This window comes from Muscardinus avellanarius (assembly GCF_963383645.1).
Source record: "Muscardinus avellanarius genome assembly, chromosome: X".
Classification (NCBI taxonomy): Eukaryota; Metazoa; Chordata; class Mammalia; order Rodentia; family Gliridae; genus Muscardinus; species Muscardinus avellanarius.
Window position 1 is genome coordinate 87,701,291 of NC_137792.1, and position 24,911 is coordinate 87,726,201.

Consider the following 24,911-nt stretch of genomic DNA (forward strand, 5'->3'; position numbering starts at 1 on the left):
GCAGACTGATATGGGAGGATCACAGGTTCTAGGACAGCTTAAGAAACTTGGAGAGACCCTCAGCAACTTAGATAGACTCAAAATAAAAATGAAATAGGGATGGGGTAATGCTCAGAGGTAGAATACCCCTGGGTTCAACCCCAGCACAAAAATGAATAAATAAAGGAAGAAATAGCAAATTAGGGCCTGGCAGCAGTGTGAACCAATGTTCTCTCTTTTATCCTGACAAATTCTAGGAGTGGTGAAGGGAAGACAGGCAGGCTTGACATTCTAGCTCCTCTACCCTTGGATCCCAAAAGAAATCAGGCCTCTATAGATGTCTAGTGGTCACACATCTCTGACCTCCATCTAAGCTAGAGAACTGGATTCCAATTAACATATATAGTAGAGGAGAACTGCATGCATATGCGCTCGCTCGCGCTCGCTCGCTCTCTCTCTCTCTCATTCTCTCTCTCTCTCTCTCTCTCTCTCTCTCTCTCTCTATGTGTGTGTGTGTGTGTGTGTGTGTGGTAGTAGGGGATTGAACACAGGGACATTCTACCTCTGAGCTACCCCTAGCCCTATTTTTATTCTTTATTTTTAAACAGGGTCTCACTTAATGAGGAGGGCCTAAGTAGTTGATGTTGGCTGTGAACTGCAATCCTCCTGTCTCAGCCTCCCAAGTACTAGGATTACAAGTATAAATAGCTGATCCTCCTTTGTCCCAGATCGAACCATTCTGCTTACCTAGTACAATGGCTAAAGGGTTTCGTTTCTTCCAGAGTCTAAAATTATACTGCTACCTTCATTAAGTATTGTTAATATTATGCCAGGTGTGGTAGGGCACACACGTTATCAAAGAACTTGGGATGCTGAGACAGGAGAATCGCAGGTTCAAGGCCAGCACCCACAGGAATGTAGTGAGACCCTATTTCAAAATAATAAAATAGGGCTGGGGATAATAAGATAAAATATAGCTCAGAGATAGAATGTACCCACTCCATTTCAATACCTAGTGCCACAAATATATACATGTGTGGGTGTGTATTTGACACACACACACACACACACATATATATATATATATATATATATATATATATATATATATGCTATACAAATACACATATATAGTTAGTATTTTAACCTTTGGGTTATCTATTGTTACCAATAAATAAAATCCTCCCATTCTCTCAGATTAACCTTTTTTTTTTTGCTTTCTTCCACTACCCCCACCGTCTTGCCCTAAGTAGACTTAATCGATTAAAAATAAATTAGTGGAAATGGATTCTCTGTTCCTGTTCAATGCCAGAAACAGTTCTAAGCACATTTCCCTTGGGATTTTAGCATGCACTGCATGAATGTATTTATCTTTTCCTTCAGCCAAGGCAGCTAGCTCCCACAGCTCCACACACCTTTCTGTCTCTCTAGCTCACTCTCCAACATCACGTTGCTGTCTAGTTCCTCTGCCATGTATCACATTACCAGACGTTCCAACCTTCCAAGGCACCAACTCTGTCACAAAGCTCACTGATGTAATGCCACTACCCACCCACCGGCTATGGAATTAAGCTGAGGGCCAGTAGAAAAAGATAAATTTCAAAACAGCAATAAAGAGGCAAAACACAATAAAATGAACCAGGTTGAATGAAAAGAACCCATCATTTGGAAAAAAAATGAGAATCCATTTTTAAAGAAGACATAAATAGGACTATAATTAATTCCCCTTTATATTTAAAAAGCATTCTAAGCCGGTAATGGTAGAATACACCTGTAAACCCAGCGCTTGAGAGGCTGAGACGGGAGGATTGCAGGTTCACATCCAGCCTCAGCAAGTATTGAGACACTCACCAACTTAGGGAAACCCTGTTTCAAAATAAAAATAAATAGGGCTAGGAGTGTAGCTCGGAGACAGAATGCCCCTGGGTTCAATCTCCAGTACAAAAAAAAATAAAAATAAAAAGCATTCTACCTCCAAGCTACACTCCCAGCCCTTTTTTATTTTTAGTCTGAAACAGTGTCTTGCTAAGTTACTGAAAATATCTGAATTTTACCTTGAGTTAGCTTATATGAAGAACTGAAATGTTTTCTTATTGGAGAGGAGAGAAAATGAAACAGGAGAAAGATAATGTATATTTTTTCTCTGCGGATTTTGAAACCAAGTCTGGGAGTTGCCAGGACCTTTTCCGTTATAGTTCTCAATGCATTACAGTCAGTCAGTTATCTAGTGGCCTGTAAAACGATAGATTGGGACCTGGAGAAACAGGGTCATGGCCAATCAGAATTGATGTAAAAATAGAAAATGCAATCCACATCTCTGCAAGTGTTTCTTAGGAGCAGTAAGGCTCTGTGCCATCAAAATCATCATGGCTATTATACTGGCCAGTGAGAGGAAGGCTGGTACAAACATGGTCAGCCAGGAAGTCTTTGTGGTGTGCCTCTCTAAGATGGCAGTGGCTGGACTAAATGGAGAGGAAGTTTCCATTTATCTATCAATTGAAATCATCATCAAGCCCTAAAAAGCTCAGAAAGCTTTTCCAGTCTTCCCTTCTACCGTTTCCAGCTATGTGTTTCTTTCCTTATTTCCTTTCTTTCTATTGAAAATTGAACCCAGGGGCATTCTACCTCCAAGCCATACCCCCTACCCATTTTTATGTTTTGTTTTGAAACAGGGTCTCACTAGGTTGCTGGGAGTCTTGCTAAGTTGCTGGGGTTGTCCTCAAACCTGTGATCATCTTGTCTCAGCCTCCCAAGTGCTAGGTGCGCATCCCCATGCCCGTCTTAACCATTGGTTTAGAAACTGATTTCTGGGAAGGGGTCCTGTGACTACCTTGAAATGCAGTGTCCCATCTAAGCTGACCTTCAGACTAGGTGAAGCATCTCTTACACAGCCCATAGGAATGGTGTCTTGAGACATGTCAGCCAGTTATTCTTTGTGATATGAAACCATCTCTTTCTCTTTTACACACCCCCACACACACATCCACACACCCACGCATACCCCTGCCTCTTTATTCTTTTCACTGGCAGTGGAAAATTCCTTAGGCCTGAGCTGGCTAGGTGCTGCCTAAGTGTCTAGCCAGCTTGTTTTCTGAAATATTCTGGAAGCACTGCCCACTATGAGAAATACAGACTGAGGGAGTCCTCTGTGGGGAAAAATTTAATTATGAAGAATTTAAGAAAACATCCAAATTGAAATTGCAGAGTACAAACCTGTATTTCTTTTGGCCAGAATGCTGAAAAAGGAACTTTGCTTCCTTGGAATTCTGTGGAGACCTGTGCACCTGGCTCACAGTTTGCCAGTCTATCAGATCCCTGTGCCTCCTCTATCATAAATCAGGAACCATGCTGAGCCCCCATCTGACCCCAGAATCCTACCACTCCTGTACTTGTAGCAATGGCTCACAGAGTAGGCAGAAGAACCATTTCCCAAAGTTGGCCACATCTCAATCCCTGGGACCAGTGAATGTGACACTTTATATGTCAAAGCAGACTTTGCAGATGTGATTAAATTAAGGAACTTGAGATAAGGAGGTTATCCTGGGTCATCCTGGTGGGACTAATTCCATAAGCGTCTGAGGGCATGGCTCTATAGCAGAGTACTCGCCTAGCATGCATGAGACCCTGGGTTCCATCCCAAGCACTGCAAAAATGTTTAGTTGGGCTAGCTCAGTGGTAGAGCTCTTGCCTTGCATGTATAAGGCCCTGGAACAAAATAAAACAAAGGTTCTTATAAGAGAAAGAGGCATGAGAGTCATAATCAGGCAAGGAGATGTGAGAATGGAAGCAGAGGCAGAGAAAGATTCATCCAACTATTGCTACCTTGCAGATACAGGAAGGGGTCATAAGCCATGGAATACAGGCAACCACTAGAGGTTCCCTAAGTGGGTAAAACCACTCCCATGCGGGGTGCTAACATAAAATATAGATACGCTGAAGAACACCTGTCACTGTGCTTCTCTGTTTATTTGCTTAAAGAAGGCAGATTTCACCAAGCCTGATGGCATATGCCTGCAATCCCAGTACTTGGGAGGCTGAGACAGGAGGATTGCAGGTTAGAAGACAGGGTCTCAGGGTGTGGCAGCGCACGCTTGTAATCCCCGCGCTTAGGAGGAGGAGACAGGAGGATCCAACAGGTTCGAAGCCAGCCTGGCTGGCTTAAGAGACCCTGTTTCCAAAAAATATATATGAAATAAAGAAATAAAGCTGGAAGTATAGCTCACAGGTAGAATGTCCTTGGCTTCAATCCCCAATAAAAATAAAAATAAAAAAATAAAGCAGGACGTAATGGCACACCATTGTGATCCCAGCATTCGGGAGGCTGAGACCGGAGGATCGCCGTTCGCGGACAGCCTCGGCTACTCAGTGAGGCCCTCTGCAACTCAGTGAGACCCTGTTTCAAAATAAAGAATAAAAAATAGGGCAGGGGGTGTAACTCGAAAGTCGAATGCCCCTGGGTCCCATCCCCACACCTGCAAAAATATAAATAAATAAAAATAAAAACAAAAATAATAGAAGATAGATTTCCAGGGAGTCACTGAGTAATTATTTTTTCAAAAGGGGGTTGCAAGCCAAATAAGTGTGGGAACCTATGCTCTAGAGGTGGAAAACAAAGTAAGGGATTCTCCTGGGAGCTTCTGCAGAAAGCAAGGCCTTGCCAAACCTTGGCTTTGGCCCAGTAAAATCCATTTCAGATTTCTGACCTCTAAAGCTATTACAGTGTGCTCTTTTAAGACACTAAACATGTAACAATTTGCCACAGCAGCAGGGGGAAACTACACTGTATACACATAGGCCACTCAGAAGGGTCAACTGCAGGGCCTCATCACCCAGGCACTTTGCCCACTCTGAGTTCTCTAAGCAGGCACTCACTCCCTCAGCCCACAGTTCTATTGTGCTGAGTTCAAGCTGTTCTGCAGTGAGGGCAAGGGTAGATAACCCTCCTCAGAAAAGCCAACAATAGGACTTCCTCATGGAGGATCTGGGCAAATGGCCAGAAAACCAAGACAGGAGTTTAAACATGGATGGGCTAGGGGGTCAAGACTAGGATACAGGGGCTGGGGATAGAGCTCATTGGTAGCATGCACGAGGCTCTGAGTTTGCTCCAAACCAAGAAAAACAACCCACAAACGAGAGCCAAGGCCAGGTGTGGTGGCACACACTTGTAATCCCCGCCTTTGGGACGTAGAGACAGGAGGATCACGCAGGTTCGAAGCCAGCCGCGCTGGCTTAAGAGACCCTGTTTCCAAATAAAAATATAAAAATAGGTCTGAGAGTGTAGCCCAGAGGTAGAAGGGTTTCCAGGAACTCCAGTACCACCAAAAAAAAAAAAAAAGTGAGCCAAGCATACTACATGCCTCTGGTCCCAGTATTTGAGAGGCTAAAAAGGGGGGATGGCCAGGTATGGTTGCTTACACTTGTAATCCCAGCATTTGGGAGGCTGAGACCGAAGGATCATGGTTCGTGAATAGCCTCAGCTACTTAGCAAGGCCCTTTGCAACTCAGTGAGACCCTGTTTCAAAAATAAAAAGACTAAAATAGGGCTGGGGCGTAGGTTAGGTCAGAGGTATAATGCTCCTGGGTTCCATCTCCAGTACTGCAAAATACATACATACATACATACATACATACATACATACGTACATACAAAAGGGGGGATGTGTGACTCAGATGTATAATGTCCCTGAATTCAGTCCCCAGTACAATGAAGAAAAGACAAAGCATGCCTGTACAAGCACATGCCTATAATCCTAGAACTTGGGAGGCTGAGACAGGAAGATTGCAAGTTCAAGGCCAGCATGCTGCATGTTTGAGGCCAGAGTGCAGCAGTAACTTAGCTTTCAAATAAAAGAAAAGAGGTAAAATGGCCCTGGGTTCAATTTCCCAGTACTACATACACGCAACAACAACAACAACAACAACAACAACAACAACAACAAAAAGAGTGACCAGAACGAAGACTCAAGGGGACATAAAGACCAAAACCCAGGGTCTGGAAATAAACAGGGTAGAACCAGGAGGTTATACAGCTTGGGGCCAAGAACCTGGCCTCTGAACATGAGAAGCCCCTGATATCTCTGATCCAGGGCAGTGTGAGCTGAGGGTGGACATCAGAGTCATTCCATCCACAAGTAGAAAGAAGAGAGGCAGGCAGGCGAGAGAACTGAGCTTATTATGATAGAACTGAAGTGTGAACCCATACAGAAGAATCCTTTTCTGGCTCTCCTGGAGATTATTTTGCCAGACTGTTCGGAAGGGACAGAGGTCAATTTCTTCTACAAGTAGTCACATAAGTCACTAGTAGTGAAGAAGCAAGTCTCTCCAGGGTTAAGTTAGCAGGGAGGGGCTTCTTCACTCTACAAGCAATAGAGCATGTCATAAACCCTCCACCGGGCACAAGAGTTTCTGGCCCCTGTGAGCTTTAAAATAACAATTCAGTTCAGTTTATGCAACATTTGCTTTTAAAGCCTTCTTGGACTCAGGTTACTTCTTGGTGGTAAGGTAGGCATATGAGAAGGTGGCATGCCTTCCTTCAGATCTCTAGGAAACAATTTAATTCACCGAAGCATTAGGAACTTGTTAACCAATGAAAATAAACCGGCCATGCCAATTGCATTCTTCCATTCACACCAGAAACACAGTGACAACAGGCCCTATAAAGACATTTCTCGAGTGAGAAACTAAACTACTTACATGAAGGCATGGAACAGTATATATGTTATTTTTGGAAAGAACCCATTTATCACAAAAACAGATCAAAGAAAGCTGGGCAGAGAGCTGGGTACAGAGCCAGAAGCAATGGTACATACCTATAATCCCTGTACTTGGGAGGCTGATAGGAGGATCACAGGTGTGAGGCCAGCCCTAGCAATTTAGGAAGACCCTATTCCAAAATTAAAAAAATAAAATAGAGCCAGGAATGGTTATGCGCACTTGTAATCCCAGTTATTTAGGAGGTTGAGACAGGAATATTGCAGGTTCAAGGACAGCCTCAGTCACTTAGCAAGGTCCCCAGGAACCTAGCAAGAACCTTTTCAAAACAAAAAATTTAAAAATGGGCTGGGAGCCATGCATGCATGGTGGCATACACCTATAATCCCAGTACTTGGTAAGCAGAGACAGGAGGATTGCAGATTCACAACCAGTTTCAGCAACATAGTGAGGTACTCTGCAACTTAGTGAGACACTGTATCCAAATTAGAAAATTAAAATAAAATAGGTCTGGAGGTGTAGAATGCCCTGGGTTCAATCCCTGATACTTCCCCACAAAAACGAAAAGAAAGGAAAAAGATGGTCATGGTGGAGCATATCCAGAATCCCAGTACTTAGGAGGCTGAGACAAAAGGATCACAGATTCAAGGCCAAAACATAGTAACCTAGGGAGACCCTGTCTCCAAATACAAAGTAAAAATGGCATGGGTTATAGCTGAAGTACAAAGGCCCTAAATTCAATCTCCAGTAACACATACACATACACACACACAGTTTCTTGAAAATGATCCCAGGTAACTTTGCAATCTGGGGATTTTTTTCCCACATACTTATTCAAATAGCAAGGAAAGGAAATAAGGCCAATTACAAACAGTTCTCAAAACACTTGGGCCTGCTTTGAGAAGGAAACATCTATATCTTGCCCCAAGCTTCTTTTTTTTGGGGGGGGGGTGTATTGGAAATTTGAACCCAGAGGCATTCTACCTCCAAGCTATACCCCCAGACCAATTTCATTGCTTATTTGGAAACAGAGTCTCACTCGGTTACTGAGAGCTTTGACTTAGGAGACCCTGTCTCAAAGAAAAAAGTAAAAAGGGAATGATGTATAACTGAGGCTGTCATTGAACCTGCAATCCTCCTGTCTCAACCTCCCAAATACTCAGATTACAAGTGTGCACTACCACGCATGGCAGGTTTCTCAATAACAACCACACCACTCTCTTATTTTTCCTTACCTTCTACTTCCCACTGAAGAGATCTAAGCTTGTTTAGAAATAAACACTTTCAGGACCTAGGATGTAGCTCAGGAGTACTGTGATTATCTGGCACATGAAAGGCCCTGGTTTCAATCCCCAGTACAAAAAGAGAAGGGCAGGGCAGAGAAGAGACTGTGTCCCATACATCACCACCAAAACCACACAGAAAGAACTTCTTCCGTCTGGATGCTCCTGGAATCTGGCATGCACACTAGCACTTCTTCACATGATTGATTGCTCAGAAGAAATTGAGACACCTGTTCTGTCATTTAGCAAATATGGATGGCCTACAGCCTGCCTCACTAGAAACCAGTCCTATTTCCCATTTATAGAAGAGGGATGATGATAATTTGGTATGTGTTCAACAGTGACCTTTTACATATGAGATCATAGACATAATAGCATTTGTAATCCTTAAGATTGGAGCTATAAAAATACAAGGTCTTTTCATTGTTTAAAAAAATCTCCTACAAACAAATTCCCTAACCTTTTGATATCCTTTCTTAAACACTTTAAATACAGATATTATCTCTTAAAAAGAATATTTGACTTCTCACACAGCAAAATACCTCATCATTAGGGAAAGCGGAATGATGGAAAAGCCCAATTATAAGCACATCCTCAAGCACTCTGTGGCAGCTTGGCACACATAAGGTCCAATATAAGCCACAAAGAAAGGAAAAGTTGTCAAGAAACTCAAAGCACGTAACTTCCCACTAATGATAAATTCCATACGCAATCAAATCAAAGTGCAAAAGAATGGTAGGAAATAATTAATAGCAAATTTGGGCATGACTGTGAAAGGCTATGCATAGACAAGGGAAACCACGTGTAGCTGGCACGGTTGGCATATTTTCCACTGTAGTGATGCTGCTGGGAAACTGTACATACCATTCTTTGATTTTTTTGTGTGGTACTGGAAATTAAACCCAGGGTCAATCTACCTCTGAGCTATATCTCCTGACCCTTTTTATCTTTTTGCTTTGAAACAAGGTGTGATTAGGTTGCGGAGAGTCTCACTACATTGTTGAGGCTGTCCTAGAACCTACAATCCTCCTATCTCAAGTACTCCTCCCAAGTACTGGGGTTACAGGTGTGCACCACAACATCATTCCTAAGGGAACCTATTATGTTATCACAAAACCACAAGAGCTTAATTACAAAGAGTCTTAGGGATAGGGGTGTAGACCAGGGACAGAGCATGTGCTTAACATGCATAAATATTTATTTCTTAGGAGACTTTTAAGCTTTTGATTTTTCCACTAAAATATATGTTTCCAAAATAGATTATAGTACTAGATATTGAACCCAGGAGTATTCTACTTCTAAGTTACACCTCCAGCCCTTTTTATTTTACTTTTCAATTTTTGGTTTTGCAGATTGAACCCAAGGGCATTCCACAGCAAAGCTATACCCTTTTATTTTGAAATAGGACCTCTTTTTATTTTGAAACAGGACCTCCATAAGTTATCACACACTGGCCTAGAATCTGCATCCTCCTATCTCAGCCTCCCAAGTACTAGGATTATAGGCACCCTGCTTCTAAAATAGATTTTCAAAGGTGTATGTGAGTGTACATTCGTGTGTGTGTGTGTGTGTGTGTGTGTGTGTGTGTGTGTGTTCCTGAGGATTGAATCCAGGGGCATTCTACCTCTGAAATACAACCCTAGTCCTATTTTTTTTATTTTGAAACAGAGTCTCACTAAATTGGGAAAGACCTCACAAAGTTGCTGAGGCTGGCTATGAACTGTGATCCTCTAGTCTGTCTCCCAAGTACTGGGATTAGACGTATGAACCACTATGCCCAACTCATTTGGTTTTTAAAAGTCAGGATTAATGAGTGAAAAGGATATCAATAAAATCTGAGAGGGGAAGGAAAGTGTCAAATATCTAGTTCTCATATATTCATCCTATGACATAAACCACACTGACCAGACTGGAATAAAGGTGAGTGTTTGTACCAAAGGCCACACAGCTGGACTTCCCAGGCTGGAGAAAGTCCCCCTAAGTATAACAAGGGATGCTCACCACCAGAGCCATCCCTCCACTCACTCATTAAACTGGGCTAGAGGTAGAAACTGCCAAAGAACCGGATACCTTACTCACTCCAGCTACCCATTTCACTGAGTAAATCAGACTGTGAACGGCTATAATCAAGAACCTAGTGTGGAGGGTTCTTCCAGCTTTTTTCCCGGGAAGGGTCTGACTCTTGGATCACCCATGTGGGGTATTATTAGGAGCAAGGAAATAAAAAGCAAGGGAACATATACCCTTCTGCCAGCTTTCTTTTCTGTCTGATGAGTTGAAACACCTGCACAGAAGGATTCACTAGCCTACCATAGAGCCTGGAAAGATAATGAGAGCCATCCATCTCTAAGGGCTTCAAATGCAATAACCCTTTAGGCATTTCAACAGCCCAGGAGGGGTTACCAAGGCCTTGGGAAAGGGAATGATGGTCACACATCACCCAGATAGTAAGTGGTTGAACTGAACTTTAAACCTGGCAGTGTTCCTCCAAAGCCCAAGTTCTTAACCACTCTGTTCTAACAAGCATGAGTGACAGGCAATGGCAGCTGAAACTGCCCTTTTCCTCTACTCCAGTTACAGCTCCCTGAGACAGGGAGCCTCCAGGGCGGGCCCTGCAGGGAATCAAAAAGGCATCTGGCTCTAGGCTGATATAAATGACAGCCCAATGCTATCTAGGAATGCCTCTGCACTCCTGAACAAAGCGAAAAACCAAGAGATCCAAATCCCAAGGAGAAATGGATTCTAAAAGTACACTTTAGAGCCAGGCATGATGGCACATATGTGTAATCCCAGTACTTACGAGGCTAAGACAGGAGGATCGCATGTGTGAAGCCACCCTCAGTAACTTAGTGAAAACCTCAGCAACTGAGCAACACTACATTTCAAAACAAAAAATAAAGGCTAAGGGTATAGCTCAGAGAAAGAATGACCCTGGATTCTATCCCCAAAACCACATACAAAAAAAATATATCTTTAGGGTTTATAAAAAAAGAGAAACCACACTACCCTTCACCCTCCTCTGTGTTCAGGCTTCCCAGTCCATATTAATTTTTTATTATTTAATAAATTTTCAACATGGCTTCCTGACAATTCTGTATTTCAGGAGGAAGCAAAATAATGGGAGCAGATTATTCCTCTGAACTTAACTACGACAGAAAAGCAAGGGTGATTCCTAAAGTGGAGCGCAATCCACAAAAATCAAATGCGGGAATGCCAGAATGAGTTACACAAGTACACTATATTAATTTCTCACTGGTATAGATGATTGAACTAGAAGACAATAAAATAAGTAGATGAGTATGGAAGTTCACAGTTGTAATCCTAATACTTTGGGAGGTTAAGACAAGAGGATTGTAGGTTAGAGGCCAGCCTCAACAACTTAAGCAAAGCCCTAGGACAAAACTAGATCATGTTTCAAAATAAAAATAAAATAGGGCTAGGGAAGTAGCTAGAATGGCCCTGGATTCAATCCCCAGGAAAGGAAGGAAGGAAGAAAATGAAAAGAAAGAATCAGGAAATGTAACTTTAATATGAAATCCTTGTGCTGGGAGTTCCTTACTTCAGAAGACAGGCCTGTCACTCCCAAGTTTCTGAAAGATTTATATATCTTTACTCATTCACTTGTGATAAATACATTGAGCTCTGCTAATTATCCCACCTAGGACAATAGAGGCCACACAAAGGATCCAGAAAGATCACCATGCCAGCAATTCATTCACTGATGATAATTACCTCTAGCACTGGGGGAGGAGGCTATGCCAAAAGATACCACTGACTAGACAAGAAAGCCCTCACCAAGACTTTCAAAACCACCTGATACAAGCCGGGCGTGGTGGCGCACGCTTGTAATCCCCGCGCTTGGGAGGCTGACAAGGGAGGATCACGCGGGTTCGAAGCAGCCTCAGGTACTTAGTGAGGCTCTCGGCAACTTAGTGAGACCCTGTTTCCAAATAAAATAAGCTCTGAGAGTGTAGCCCAAAGGTAGAAAAGCCCCTGGGTTCCACCCCCAGTACCACACACAAAAAAAAACACCTGATACAGAGATTATCAGGCAGATGCCATCCTCACGTACCTTCCCTTTTCCAGCCCTCACCAGGCTTCCCTTAAAAGAAGAGCCATGGTAGTTCTTGCCTATAATCCCATTACTTGAAAGGCCGAGACAAGAAGATCGCAGGTTCAAAGCCAGCCTCAGCAACTTAGCGGAACCCTGTTTCAAAATGACAAATAAAGGAAGCAGACAAGTGGGGGGTATAGCTCAGAGTAGAATACTCCTGAGTTCAATTCCCAGTACGAAAAAAAAATAAAGAAAAGAGGAAGGCCATATATTAATTTTTTTGGTGGGTGTGGGGATGAAACCCAGGGGCATTGGACCTACAAACTACACCCCCTGCCCTGTTTTTTATTCTTTATTTTGAAACCGTGTCTCACTGCGTTGCAGAGAGCCTCACTAAGCAGCTGAAGTCGTCCGCGAACCACGATCCTCCGGTCTCAGCCTCTCGAATGCTGGGATTACAAGCATGCACCACCACGCCCGGCTGGAAGGCCTGTTTAAACCAAATGCTGTAGTGCAAGCCTCTAATCCCAGTATTTAGGAGGCTGAGGCACTGAGAAAGGAGGATCACAGGTTCAAGGAGAGCTAGTGGTTAACTTAGAGACCCTGTTTCAAAATAAGATTTGAGATAAGCTCATAAGCAGAGGGTCCCTGGGTTCAATTAAAAAAGGTCTATTTAACCTTGTCAAAACTGGGAAGGGAGGGCTAGGCATGGTGGTGCACGCTTGTAATCCCAGCATTCTGGAGGCAGAAACCAGAGGATTGTGGTTCGCAGACAGCCTCAGCTACTTAGTGAGGCCCTATGCAACTCATTGAGACCTTGTTTAAACGAATAAAAAGACAAAAAATAGGACCAGGGGTGTAGCTCAAAGGTAGAATGCCCCTGGGTTCCATCCCCAGTACTGAAAAAAATAAAACTGGGAAGGGACACTAGATGTGGTGGCGCAGCAACACAGTGAGACCCACAGCAACTTGGCAGTGAAATCTTGTTTCCTGGGAGGTAGACTGTCCACACACACACACACACCACACACACACACACACACACACACACACACACACACACACACTAAAACTAGGAAGGACTAAAATCTAAAAATGATGTTCATGATCACAAAAAAATAGGAGAGAAGTATGGGGGTGGAGATGATAGGGGAATAAGGACAGGGATGATGCAATGAAACAAAAGAAAACAGAAGGCAGAACCACTAGCACCCTATCTGGCTTCAATCTTCTCTATTTCAGTTATTTGCATGCATCTAGTCTTCCAGCTTGTGAGGGACTATTTCTTTTTTTAATTTTTATTTTATTTTATGTGGAAGATATTGAAAATGGCATACATTCAGACTATGCTTGGTACCCTCCCCCCACTTCCCCTTTCCCTCTTCGCAATAGTGAGTGACCAGGATAACCATGCTATATTTATATTTTTACACAAATTTGGATGTAGCTCCTTCATTAATCACCCTCAGCCTTTTTCCTCTCCTATCCTTCCATTCTAACTTTGGTGAGGTTTCTCCTCCATTGTCTGGAGTCCCTCTGGTATCCCCAATGCTCCCTAGTTTGGGCATATTAGAGAAAACATAAGTCCCTTCTCTTTCTGTACTTGGCTGGTCTCACTTAACATAACGTTCTCTAGTTCCTTCCATCTTCTTGAGAATGACACGATTTTGTTCTTCTTTACAGCTGAGTAGAATTCTATTGTGTGTATTTCCCATAATTTTGCAATCCATTCATCCTGTGGATGGAGATCTAGGTTGGTTCCCTATTTTGCCTATTACAAATTGTGCTGCTATGAACATGGGTATGCATATGTTACTGTAGTTCTCTGATTTCAAGCCCTTTGGACAAGTACCCAGAAGATATATAGCTGGATCGTATGGTGGATCCATTCCCAGTTTTCTAAGGAATCTCCACAGTGATCTCCATAGCATCTGAACTAGTTTGCACTTCCAACAACAGTGTAAAAGGGTTCCTCTTTCCCCACATCCTCAACAGAATTTGTTGTTATTTGAATTCTTTATGCTTGCCACTCTGACCCAGAATAGCCAAAGCAATCCTCAACAATAAAAACCACGCAGGAGACATCACAATACTGGACTTCAAATTATACTATAGAGCAATAGTAGTAAAAACAGCATGGTATTGGCACAACAGGCAGACTGAACAGTTTAATAGAAGATACAGAAACAAATCCACACACCTATAGTCAATTGATCTTTGACAAAGGGGCCAAACTTGTATGCTAGAGAAAAGACAGCTTCCTTAACAAATGGTGCTGGGAAAACTGGCTATCCATTTGTAGAAAGATGGAACCAAATCCTTACGTCTCACCATGCACAGGAATCAACTTGAGATGGATCAAAGACTTAGAAATTAGACCAGAGACTGAAATTATTAGAGGAGGGCATAGGCTCAACACTCCAACATATAGACACAGGCAGTAACTTTCTCAACAAGACCTTTAGAGCTCAGGAAATTAAATCAAGAATTAACATGTGGGATGGCATCAAACTAAAAAAGTTTCTTCTCATCAAAGAAACCATCTAGAACCTAAAGAGAAAGCCTACAGAATGGGAAATTTTACCAGCCACCACTCTAATAGAGGGCTAATATCCAGAATATACAAAGAGCTCAAAAGACTCTAGCAAAGCAAAGCAAAGACCTCAAAAGACACCAACAAAACAAATAATCCAATCAAGAAATGGGTAATTGAATGGAATAGATACTTCACAAAAGAAGAGACACAAATGGCCAATAGATACATGAAAAGATATATTCAACATCATTAGCCATGAGGGAGATTCAGATCAAAACTACGATGAGATTCCATCTAACCCCAATCAGAGTGAGGGACTATTTCTCTGGGCACCTGGAGGCAACTGGTTAGCCCCTCAACCCCCACAGCACCTGCTTTTCAGATCCTGAGGCAGCTAGAGCAGGGTGACTTCCCATCACCATTCTTCCTGGAAGCCTGGATCCGTCCTATGCCCTACCCACTTCCTAAGCACCCCCAAAGGTGCAGGTCTCTTCAATCAGCTAATCTCCCCTGCAATTTCATCTCTGTCTCCTGGGCCCTGGCCCTTGCGGGCTCTTCCTCCCTTTTCTGATCCCATTTGGAACACTTTCATCTCTGCCCTCTGCCAAACTGAACATGTTCAACCTCCCCCTAGAATGTTCTCCCTGCTGCCTTGCTTAACCAAAACCTGGCTTTGCCCTAACAAAGCTCTCAGGCTGCTTGCTTTCTTTTCCCTTCCTCTATCACCAGTTTTTTCTCCTGTTCACCCAAGCTGAGAAACCTCAAAATCATCTTGACTCCTCTTCCTCTCTCTTCCTCCCCCTGAATATGTTTTATCCTCTAAGAATCACCAGGCTGGGCATGCGGTCCTGTAATCCCAGTACCTGGGAGGCTGTGATAGAAGGACCACAGGTTCGAAGTCTGCCTCTGCAACTTAACAAGGCTCTCAGAAACTGAGAGACTCTTTCTCAAAATAAAAGATAAATAGGGCTGCCAGGCGTGGTGGCGCACGCTTGTAATCCCCACGCTTGGGAGGCGGAGACAGGAGGATCGCGCAGGTACGAAGCCAGCCGCGCTGGCTTAAGAGACCCCGTTTCCAAAAATAAAAAGTATAAAATAGGTCTGGGAGTGTAGCCCAGAGGTAGAAGGGCTTCCAGGAACCCCAGTGCCACCAAAAAAAAAAGATAAATAGGTCTGAGGGTATCATCTTGGAAGAAAGCCTCTGGGTTCAAATCTTATACCAAAGGGAAAAAAATAATCAAATCCTATTGATTTTATCACTGAAAAGTCTCTCAGATCTCCCTCTCTTATCTCCATTCTCACCTCTCAGTCCAAACCTGCTATCTCTCCGTTGAACTATATATTTAACTGGTCTCCTGGTTTTGGGCTTCTCTCCCAACACTGAAAGGATCCCATATATCTGTGAACAAATTTCCCACAATACATATACTGAATACCAACTGCTTCCCAGGCACCCTCTGAGGCACTGAAATACAGATAAATAGATAGCCCCTGACCTTTCTAGAGTACTGTTTTTTTCCACCGTGTGTGTGTGTGTGTGTGTGTGTGTGTGTGTGTGTGTGTGTGTTACTAGGGACTGATCTTAGGTATGATCTACCACTCAGTTACACCCCCAGCCCTTTTTTATTTTGAGACAGGGTCTCACTAAATTGTTGAGGCTAGCCTGAAACCCTCAATCCTCCTGCCTCAGCCATCTTGCCAAGCTCTTTCTTTTTTAACATTTACACTTATACCCCAAACACTTCTTTTCCCTGGATTTTGATACTGAGGATAAAATCCAAGAGCATTCTACCTCTGAGTTAAACCCTCAACTCCCTCTCAACACCTCCCCCTTTTTTGAAACAGGGTCTTTCTATGTTGCTGAGGCAGTCCTTGAACATACAATCATCCTGTTTTAGCCTCCCAAGTACTGGAATTACAGGCATATGCCACCACACCCAGCGACACCACTTTTCATATGTTATTTTATTCTTCAAATGAAGTCCACAAGGAAGGTAGTACTATCTATCCCCATTTCACAGATGACGAACAATAAGGGCAGGTTACTAGTCTCAGTTCACAAGGCAAGCAGGTGGCAGAGGCAATTTCAAGAGCAGGCCTGACCCTTGAACCTCTCACATTTGAAGTAGGACATTGAAAACTTGGGAAAGAGCCCAAACAGGATGACCACAATGTAAAGATCTCAAAACCCAGTCACCTGAAAAATGGAGGAAAGAGATGAAAGCTATTTGGATTGGTGAAGAATTAATTTTAAATAACATAGTGGCTGTCTCCAAATATTTGAAGGGCTGTCATTTGAAAGAGGAAGCAAACATTCTATGTCTCCAAACAGCAGAACTAGGCCCAGGCAGTGGTGGAACTTTCAGAGTAAGTTCAGTTCAAGTACCTTTTCTAACCCAGCTCTCCAATGGCAGAAAATGTTCAAGGAGAAGCTAAGAAGGCATTTGTTGGAGAACTGTCTAGGAGACACTTCTACATCAAGTTGAAGAGTGGCCTAGATCATCAGTTCTAACCACTTAAAAATCACAGAGGGGTGGTTTTAAAGATTAGATCCATCTAGGCATAGTGGTGCATGCCTGTAATTCCAGTACTTGGGAGGCTGAGACAAGAGAATCACAGGTTTGAAGCCAGGCTCAGCAACATAGAGAGGCCCTCCACAAGTTAATGAGACCTTGTTTCAAAATAAAGAATAATAAAAAAGGGGCTAGGGGAGTAGTTCAGAGATTGAATGCCCCTGGGTTCAATCCCTAGTTCCACATAAAAAATGAATAAGTAGCCGGGTGTGGTGGCGCATGCTTGTAATCCCAGGATTTGGGAGGGTGAGATGGGAGTATTGCCATTCACGGACTTAGTGAGGCCCTCCACAACTTAGTGAGACCCTGTTTCAAAATAAAGAATAAAATATAGGACCGGGTGTGGTGGCGCACGCTTGTAATCCCTACACTTGGGAGGCTGAGACAGGAGGATCACACAGGTTCAAAGCCAGCCTCAGCGACTTAATGAGGCTCTCAGCAACTTAGACCATTTCCAAATAAAAATATAAAATAGGTCTGGGAGTATAGACCGAGGTAGAAAGCCTCTGGGTTCCACCCCCAGTACCACCAAAAAAAAAAAAGAATAAAAATAGGGCATAGTTTGTGGCTTGGAGGTCAAATGCCCCTGGGTTCCATCCGCAATAAATAAATAAATAAATAAATAAATAAATAAATAAATATGACTTTTTTTAATTCTTAAAAGACCTGGGTATGTTGGCACAGGCCAGTAATCCCAGCACTTGGGACATTTAGACAGGAGGATTGTAGGTTCAAGGCCAGCCTCTGCAATGTTGCAAAATCTCACCAACCTAGCAAGACTCTATTTCATAACAAAAAATAAAAAGGGCTAAAGATATAGCTCAGAGGTAGAATGCCCCGGATTCAATTCGCATCACCACAAAAAAGAAAAAGTCAAGGTTTAAAGAAGGCTTACTTATTATTAGAACAGGAAAAGACTGAATCCAGGGAATCGTTATCACTTTAGTCTTACAAAGCAAATCTACTGTTTAGTGCTTAATGTCTTTCTGTTTTCCCAGCAAACTGCAGTGGTCTCTTGGTCAAAGTCTTCACAGAGTGCCTTCCTTAGGGCCCTTCTAACTCATGGAAGCCAACAGAAAAAGTAATGAGACAAATGTTATATATATATATATATATATATATATATATATATATATATATTATATATATATATTTTTTTTTTTTTTTGCAGGTCTGGGGATGGAATCCAAAGGCATTCAACCTCCGAGCTACACCCCTGCCCAATTTTTTATTCTTTATTTTGAAACAGAGTCTCACTGAGTTGCGGACATCACTTAGTAGTGGAGGCTGTACGCAAACTGTGATCATCTGGTCTCAGCCTCCCGAATGCTGGGATTACAAGCATGAGCCACCACGCCCAGCTCCAAATGTTATATTTAGGTGCCCATACTCTAGTTAACTTTCCTGACTCTTAGTTCATTGAGAGCTGAGCTAAGTCTTAGTACTGGAATGGTTTGGTCAAGAAGCTCAAGTTAGGCTGCAGGGTGTGGGTCTGCTGGAGAGCTCTTGCTTAGCATACAAGAGGCCCTGGATTCCTTCCCCAGGACCACTAAAAAAAAATAAATAAAACACAAGCTGGGCGTGATGGCACAAGCCTGTATCCAGTACTTATCTCAGTACTTGGGAGGCTAAGACTGGAGAATTACAGATTCCAGGCCAGCTTCAGCAACTTAATAAAGCCTTCAGCAACTTGGTGATAGATAGTCTGTTTAAAAAAGAAAAAAGAGATGCGGGTATAGTTTGGAGATAGAATACCCCTGGGTTCAATCCCTACTACAGCAAAAAGTTCAAGTTGAAACTGTGTTTATTCTAAGGTTTAAGTTCTTGCCTCTTTCAAATGAAGCTGTGGGTTTTGTCTTATATTAAAATATTTCCCACAAAATTCCCTCGGGAAGAGGGAGAAAAAAGAACTGCCACATTTTCAGTGCTTCCTTAAATTGAACTATAACATTCCATGCAAAAGTAGTTGTGAGTGGCAGGTGGCGAGAGGCAACAGCTGTAGACCCTTTTAAGCCTCTCTTAGTTCTAGAAAGCTTCTCTCTACTGGAGTCGGCAAGTGAAATCCAGCCTGGGATTGTGTATCATGAAGCTATATCCAGTGGTAAAGCAAGCAATTTTTCTTGATCCTTTGGTGCAGAAGGAATTGAGGGCAAACTCAGCAGCAAACACGACTTACCCCTACTGGGTGACTTTCTCAGGCTGCCACCAGGGGTCCTCTTAGAAGCAGCCAGAATACAACAGGTTTATCAAATGCCTTTGTTCCCCTTGAGGCACAACAGGTTTATCAAATGCCTTTGTTCCCCTTGAGGCACAAATAGTTCTATCCTAAATTAGAACAAAAACAGCACTACAACTGTGCATCTTAAACAGGTGTATATGGAAACCCGTCCTTCATCACATACACTCATGGGTTATAATTTTCTTTCCATGCCCCTCTGGAGAAATCGCTGTCAAAAATGATTATGTAATTATTCCTTTCCCAGGGTTAAAACTGATATCCATAAAAATGCTGAAATTACAGGAACATGTGGCAGAGAAAGTGTTTCTTTCTCAGTCTGTTTCATTATGTAGTTAATAGATTCATGGAAATACTAATAACTGAATGCAGGTCTGTACGCACAACATGCTATATCTAATCCCGGCCCAGTCCTTCAGAATCTTTTGAACACTGCAAACTGGATGATGTTAGCAATATACCCACAAGGGTGTAACTATACATATTTATTAAAAACCTACACAGGAAATACTGTGTATTTATTCAGCTTGGTGGGTTTTCCATGTTCTAACAAGAGATATACCAGAGGAACGCCTAACCTGCTGCACTAATAACTGACACTCTGCTTAAGTCCTAACCCTAGGATCTTAGCTATATAGCAGCAAGTGTAAGTCCGGCCTCAGCTGGGCTGAAATCACAGAAGTTATGGAGGAAGCTACAACATGGTAGCCTCGCTCTCCAGCCACCCATGGTTCTGTGTGTGTGTGTGTGTGTGTGTAACTGGGGCTTGAATCAGGGGCCTTCTACTTCCTAATCACACCTCCAGCTCTATTTTATTTTGCTTTGAAACAAGGTATCCCTAAATTACTAAGAGACTTACTAGTTGCTAAAGTTGTCCTAGAACCTACACTCATCCTTCTGTCTCAGCCTCCCAATTACCAGGGTTATAGGTGTATGCCATCACCACCATGTGCGGCCACCTGTGCCTTTTTAACTTTAGTTAACATCTCTTTGTATCAGAAGAGCAAGAAGAGAAAAACACATTTAGGAGAGTAGATTCCATTTAATGTTGTTTTCTTATTTCTTAATTGACTAACATGCTTACAATAAGAAGTCACAAAGGTTCTAGGGAAAACCTAAAATTGATTTGTGTGAATAATCTAGGTGTTCTATTGAGAAATGCATGCTCACAAAACTCAGATTATTGGGTTAATAAAAATGAAGATAGCCGGGCGTGGTGGCAGAAGATTGTAATCCCCGCACTTGGGAGGCGGAGACAGGAGGATCACACAGGTTCGAAGCCAGCCTCTCTGACTTAAGAGACCCTATTTCCATATAAAAAATAAAATAAAATAGGTCTGGGAGTGTAGCCCGGAGGTAGAAGGGTTTCCAGGAACCCCAGTACCACCAAAAAATAAATAAATGAAGACAAAGCCATCCTCACTTTTTTTTCTTGGCATGGAGGATTGAACCCAAGGCATTCTACCTCTATGCTATATCCTCAGTCCCATTTTAGTTTTCATTTGGAAATAGGGTCTTGCTAAGTTACTGCATGCTGACCTCCAACTGGTTATTTTCCTGTCTGAGCCTCCCAAGTACTGGGAGTACGCATGTGTACCACCCCTGTGCCAGGCTCTCATTCCCTTATAATTCTAGGGCATGTAACATTGTGTCTGGCACATAGCAGGAGCTTGATAGATATCAATTGATTTAGATTAGTAGAACTCTCTTCTTCCCATATCCAAAGTCTCAATGTAGAATAATGCATACTTAGATAGAATACCTGTGCATTGTCTGGTATAAGTGTTAAAATTAAGTGGCCTTGGTCCCAAGTAAGCTTGGCTAATGTGAGGACTGTGGTCACTGGTAGTAGCTCCACGAAGTCTCCTCCCATAAATATTTTTCCAGGTTTGCCAGGAATCAATGATTAGGAAGGAGTTGCTGCACCTGTGCTACACAATTTCTTTTCTTTTTTTTTTCTTTTTCTTTCTTTCTTTTTTTTTTTTTTTGGTGCTGAGAATTGAAACCAGGGACATTTCCCTTCCGAGCTACACCCCAGCTCTTTTGATTTTTTTTTTTTTTTTATGGTACTGGGGGTGGAACCCAGAGGCTTTCTACCTCCGGGCTAGACTCCCAGACTTTTTTTTTAATATTTTATTTGGAAACAGGGTCTCACTAAGTTGCTGAAATCCTCACTAAGTAGCTGAGGCTGGCTTTGAAACTGCGCGATCCTCCTGCCTCAGCCTCCCAAGCGCGGGGATTACAAGCGTGCGCCACCACGTCCGGCTTGATTTTTTATTTTGAAACAGTGTCTGGCTATGTTGCTGAGGGTCTCATTAAATTACTGAAACTAGCCTAAAATCTGTGCTCCTCCTGTCTCAGCCTTCCAAGTATTGGGGTTACAGAAATGTGCCACCACACCTGGCACATAATTCTTTCTTAAACCTAAAAACCTGGGGTAGAATGTGACCTTCTTACTAATGAGGGTAGCAGGTCAAACACTGGTCAAATTCCAGTGGAGGTTTGCTGCATCCCATTTACTCTCTGGAGACCATCTGTCCACTCCAAGCTCCCTTTACATGAGGTGGTAACCCCTGCTCATGGAAGGTTTTCTTTCTTCCCGAATTTAGGAAAGCATGCCATGTCCTAGGCAGATTTAATCCCTTGTTAATAATCACTAAAGATGAGAGCCATGGTATAAAAGCCCTGAGCGCAGCTTGTCTCCCTCTCAAAACTGGCTGTGATGACAAGCGAGGTTTGTATCACACTGAAACGCACAATAAGCCAAATCCATTAAAACAACATTAAAGGTCTGGGTTTAGCTTCACTAAACAGCAGGATTAAACTTTCAAGGGTCCAGCCAGGATAGAGATTTCTTTAAAGTCACTTGGCTTTGCACAGTTGTAGCTATTAGGGATCAGATTTTTATCTCTAAGGTACATATTTTACCTTTGAACCTCCTCCAAAACACCCACTAATACCTACTTTCTCCACTGTTGTGATGAGGCCCCTGGCCTTCCTTTAATGTTTGTTTTATTGCTGATTTTACTAGATCAACAGAAAAAAAAATACAAGGAAAAGCTGTGAAGTGCCCTTTCCACGACAAGTTGTGTTGACAAAAAGCCCTCTCTTGAAAGGTGAAATTTAAACACAGCCGACGACACGCTGTGAAATATGAGTGGGGAGAGACAAACAAACAAAAGATCCCAAACCCAAAACCCCACCAACAACAAAGTAACAAAACGCACGCTAATTAACCAGTGCGATTGCTTATTTAGGGTTTGTTCCCGGTCCAGGAAATTGGCCACAAGCTTCTCGAAAACAGAAGCAAGTGCCCCTTAGCACCATCCACTTCCCTCCAGAGTCAGACAATCCGGATGAGGCTCAGGGTGCACTGGGAGGATTCCCAGGGGGACAGCGCGCTCTGCAATCCCCATCCCCCATCCCCGCCAACCCCTAGGCACCTCCAGTCCTGAGCGGTGGGTCTAGAACCTCAGGACCTTCATCTTTGAACCTGCACACCCCGTTTTCCCCTAAAGCCCATCCCCTTGACTCGGCGCTCGAGCATATCTGTGTACACCCTCGCCCCGCCGTGACCGACTCAGTGCCCCCTCTCTGGCGCTACCCCGTTGTTTGTAATCCTCTCCCTCCGCGGCGGCGGCGGCACCCTTTTTACACCCATCGCCACCCTCTCTCCCCCCAGTAGCAGGAGGAAGTCGCTCAGCTTCCTCTGTTCTCACCGCCCGCCAGAGCTTGGGCGCCCAGGGCTTTTTGGGTGGGGTTCTTTTTTGTGTACACCGTTTGTGTGTGCGCGCCAGAGTGTGTATGTGCAAAAGGCTCATCGCATCCTTCCGCCCCGGCTGCCTCAGGTGCCCAAAGAAGTGGATCAGGATTTCGTCCTGTCCTCGTCCTCAGCTCTTTGTGCTGGGTCCAAGGCAGCGCGAGGTCCCCTCTCTAGTCCATGCCCCGGCCCCCGCCCAGGATGGGCTTTGCGGATCGCCCTCCAGCCCGGCGCACGCTTCCACGGTGTGGGGCAGCCGGAGTGCTGTCATCGAGCGCTTGGGACTCGGACCTCGAGGAGCTGCTGCCCGTGCGAAAACTTGCTAGAGCGGAGAAAGAGCTCGCTTCGCAGCGCCGTCCCAGCCCCCCGCCCAGCGCGCGCGAGAAGCCACCCCATCGCTCGCTCCCAGCAGGAGTCTCCCCAGATCCCCATCCCTCGGCCACTCACCAGTACCACTGAGCCCCGCACGGCCTCCGACACGCTCTGCCGGAGCTCAGCGGCCGTGCCGGGTTTGCTGAGCCGCTTGGTGAATTTGCGCACTTCGGCCATGGCAGCGGCGCCGGGCAGGTCTCGGCGGGCACACTAGCTGGCCCGGGCCGGGGCGACCGCGGCTGCCGCTCCTCGTGTTTACACGCCGGCTGGCCGGCCACACCGCAGCTTGGCGGCGGCCCGGCCCCGAGCTCCTCCCTCTCCCGCCTGCCGCTCCTCCTCCTCCTTTCCTTCTTCCCTCCTTTTCTCGCCGCTTTGCTAGCTTGCTGTCCTGCCCCGCGGCGGAGGCTCCCAGCCCTCGTAAGCCCGCTTTGCGTCCGCCAGCCGCCCTAGGAGGGTGTGTCTGGAGGGGGAGGGAGCCCTGGAGGTGGGGGCGAGGGTCACGAGGGAAGAGGGGGGAAGTGGCAACCACTCGGGCTCCGCCCGCAGCTGATGTTGCTCTGTGCAGCCGCATCCGGGAGACTACATTCGAGTGCTTCTTTTTTTGAGGGTGTGGGGCGGGAGGGGGTCGGAGAGGTGAAATCACTCAGGGGACCGGGCGTGCTCAGCACCTGGGCACCCTTCCTTCCCTGGAGGTGGCGGCCCCCAAAGGAGGCCTGGGAAGCTTGCTCCCCCCTCCCCCCGGCGGTCCCTGGGGTCCTGGCGGCAAGGGGCTTCGACCCCGCTCGGTGCAGCTGCCTATTGTGTGCTTTGCGGTGACAGGATCGTGCCGAGGTGGAGGAAGGAGAGCAGGTTTTCCGGACCTGAGAGGCTCTCCCCGGTACTCCTCCACACCCAAACCTTCTTCCTGTCCGGGCGTGCACCTCTAGGGGACAACCCCAGGGAGGGAGCTAGCTTTGGGATGTGTGATTTGCTTCGTCGCCCCGGCGTGCTAGGTGCTGGGACCGCCTGTAGCGGGTTGTGTAGTTCAGCAGTGTCCGCTCCCGGAGTCGGGTGCAGTGCCTTTTGGAGGGCCTGTGTTTGGGGGATACTTAGAGTCTTCTAAGAGTTTTACTTGTGCACTGCAACTGCCTCTTCCTCTCCACTTCCTACTTTCCTTACCTTCTCCAGCTTCCAAGAAATTGTTTTTCCAAGAATCAGAGAACATCTTCTGACTAGGTGTAAAACATATATGCTTAAGACAAAGACAGGAGTGTGTGTGTGTGTGTGTGTGTGTGTGTGTGTGTGTGTGTGTGTTGCTGGGAATTGAGTCCAGGGTGGTTTTACCTCTGAGCTACACTCCACCCCCCCTCTTTCACATGGTCTCACTAAGTCATTGCAGTACCTGGCCTCTGAGTGATTTCACCTCTC

General features: G+C 44.4%; 1 protein-coding gene across 1 annotated transcript in view; it reads right to left on the reverse strand.

Annotated features, from left to right (window-relative positions):
* Window positions 1-23,681, reverse strand: part of DOCK11 (dedicator of cytokinesis 11) — a gene marked incomplete at both ends in the record, with an annotated part of 236,379 nt that extends 212,698 nt beyond the window's left edge. Inside the window, one exon of the mRNA XM_080719505.1 lies at window positions 23,580-23,681. Coding sequence (XP_080575631.1) covers window positions 23,580-23,681 — 102 coding nt within the window. The remainder of the gene's footprint in view (window positions 1-23,579) is intronic.
* Between the last annotated feature and the right edge of the window lie 1,230 nt (window positions 23,682-24,911).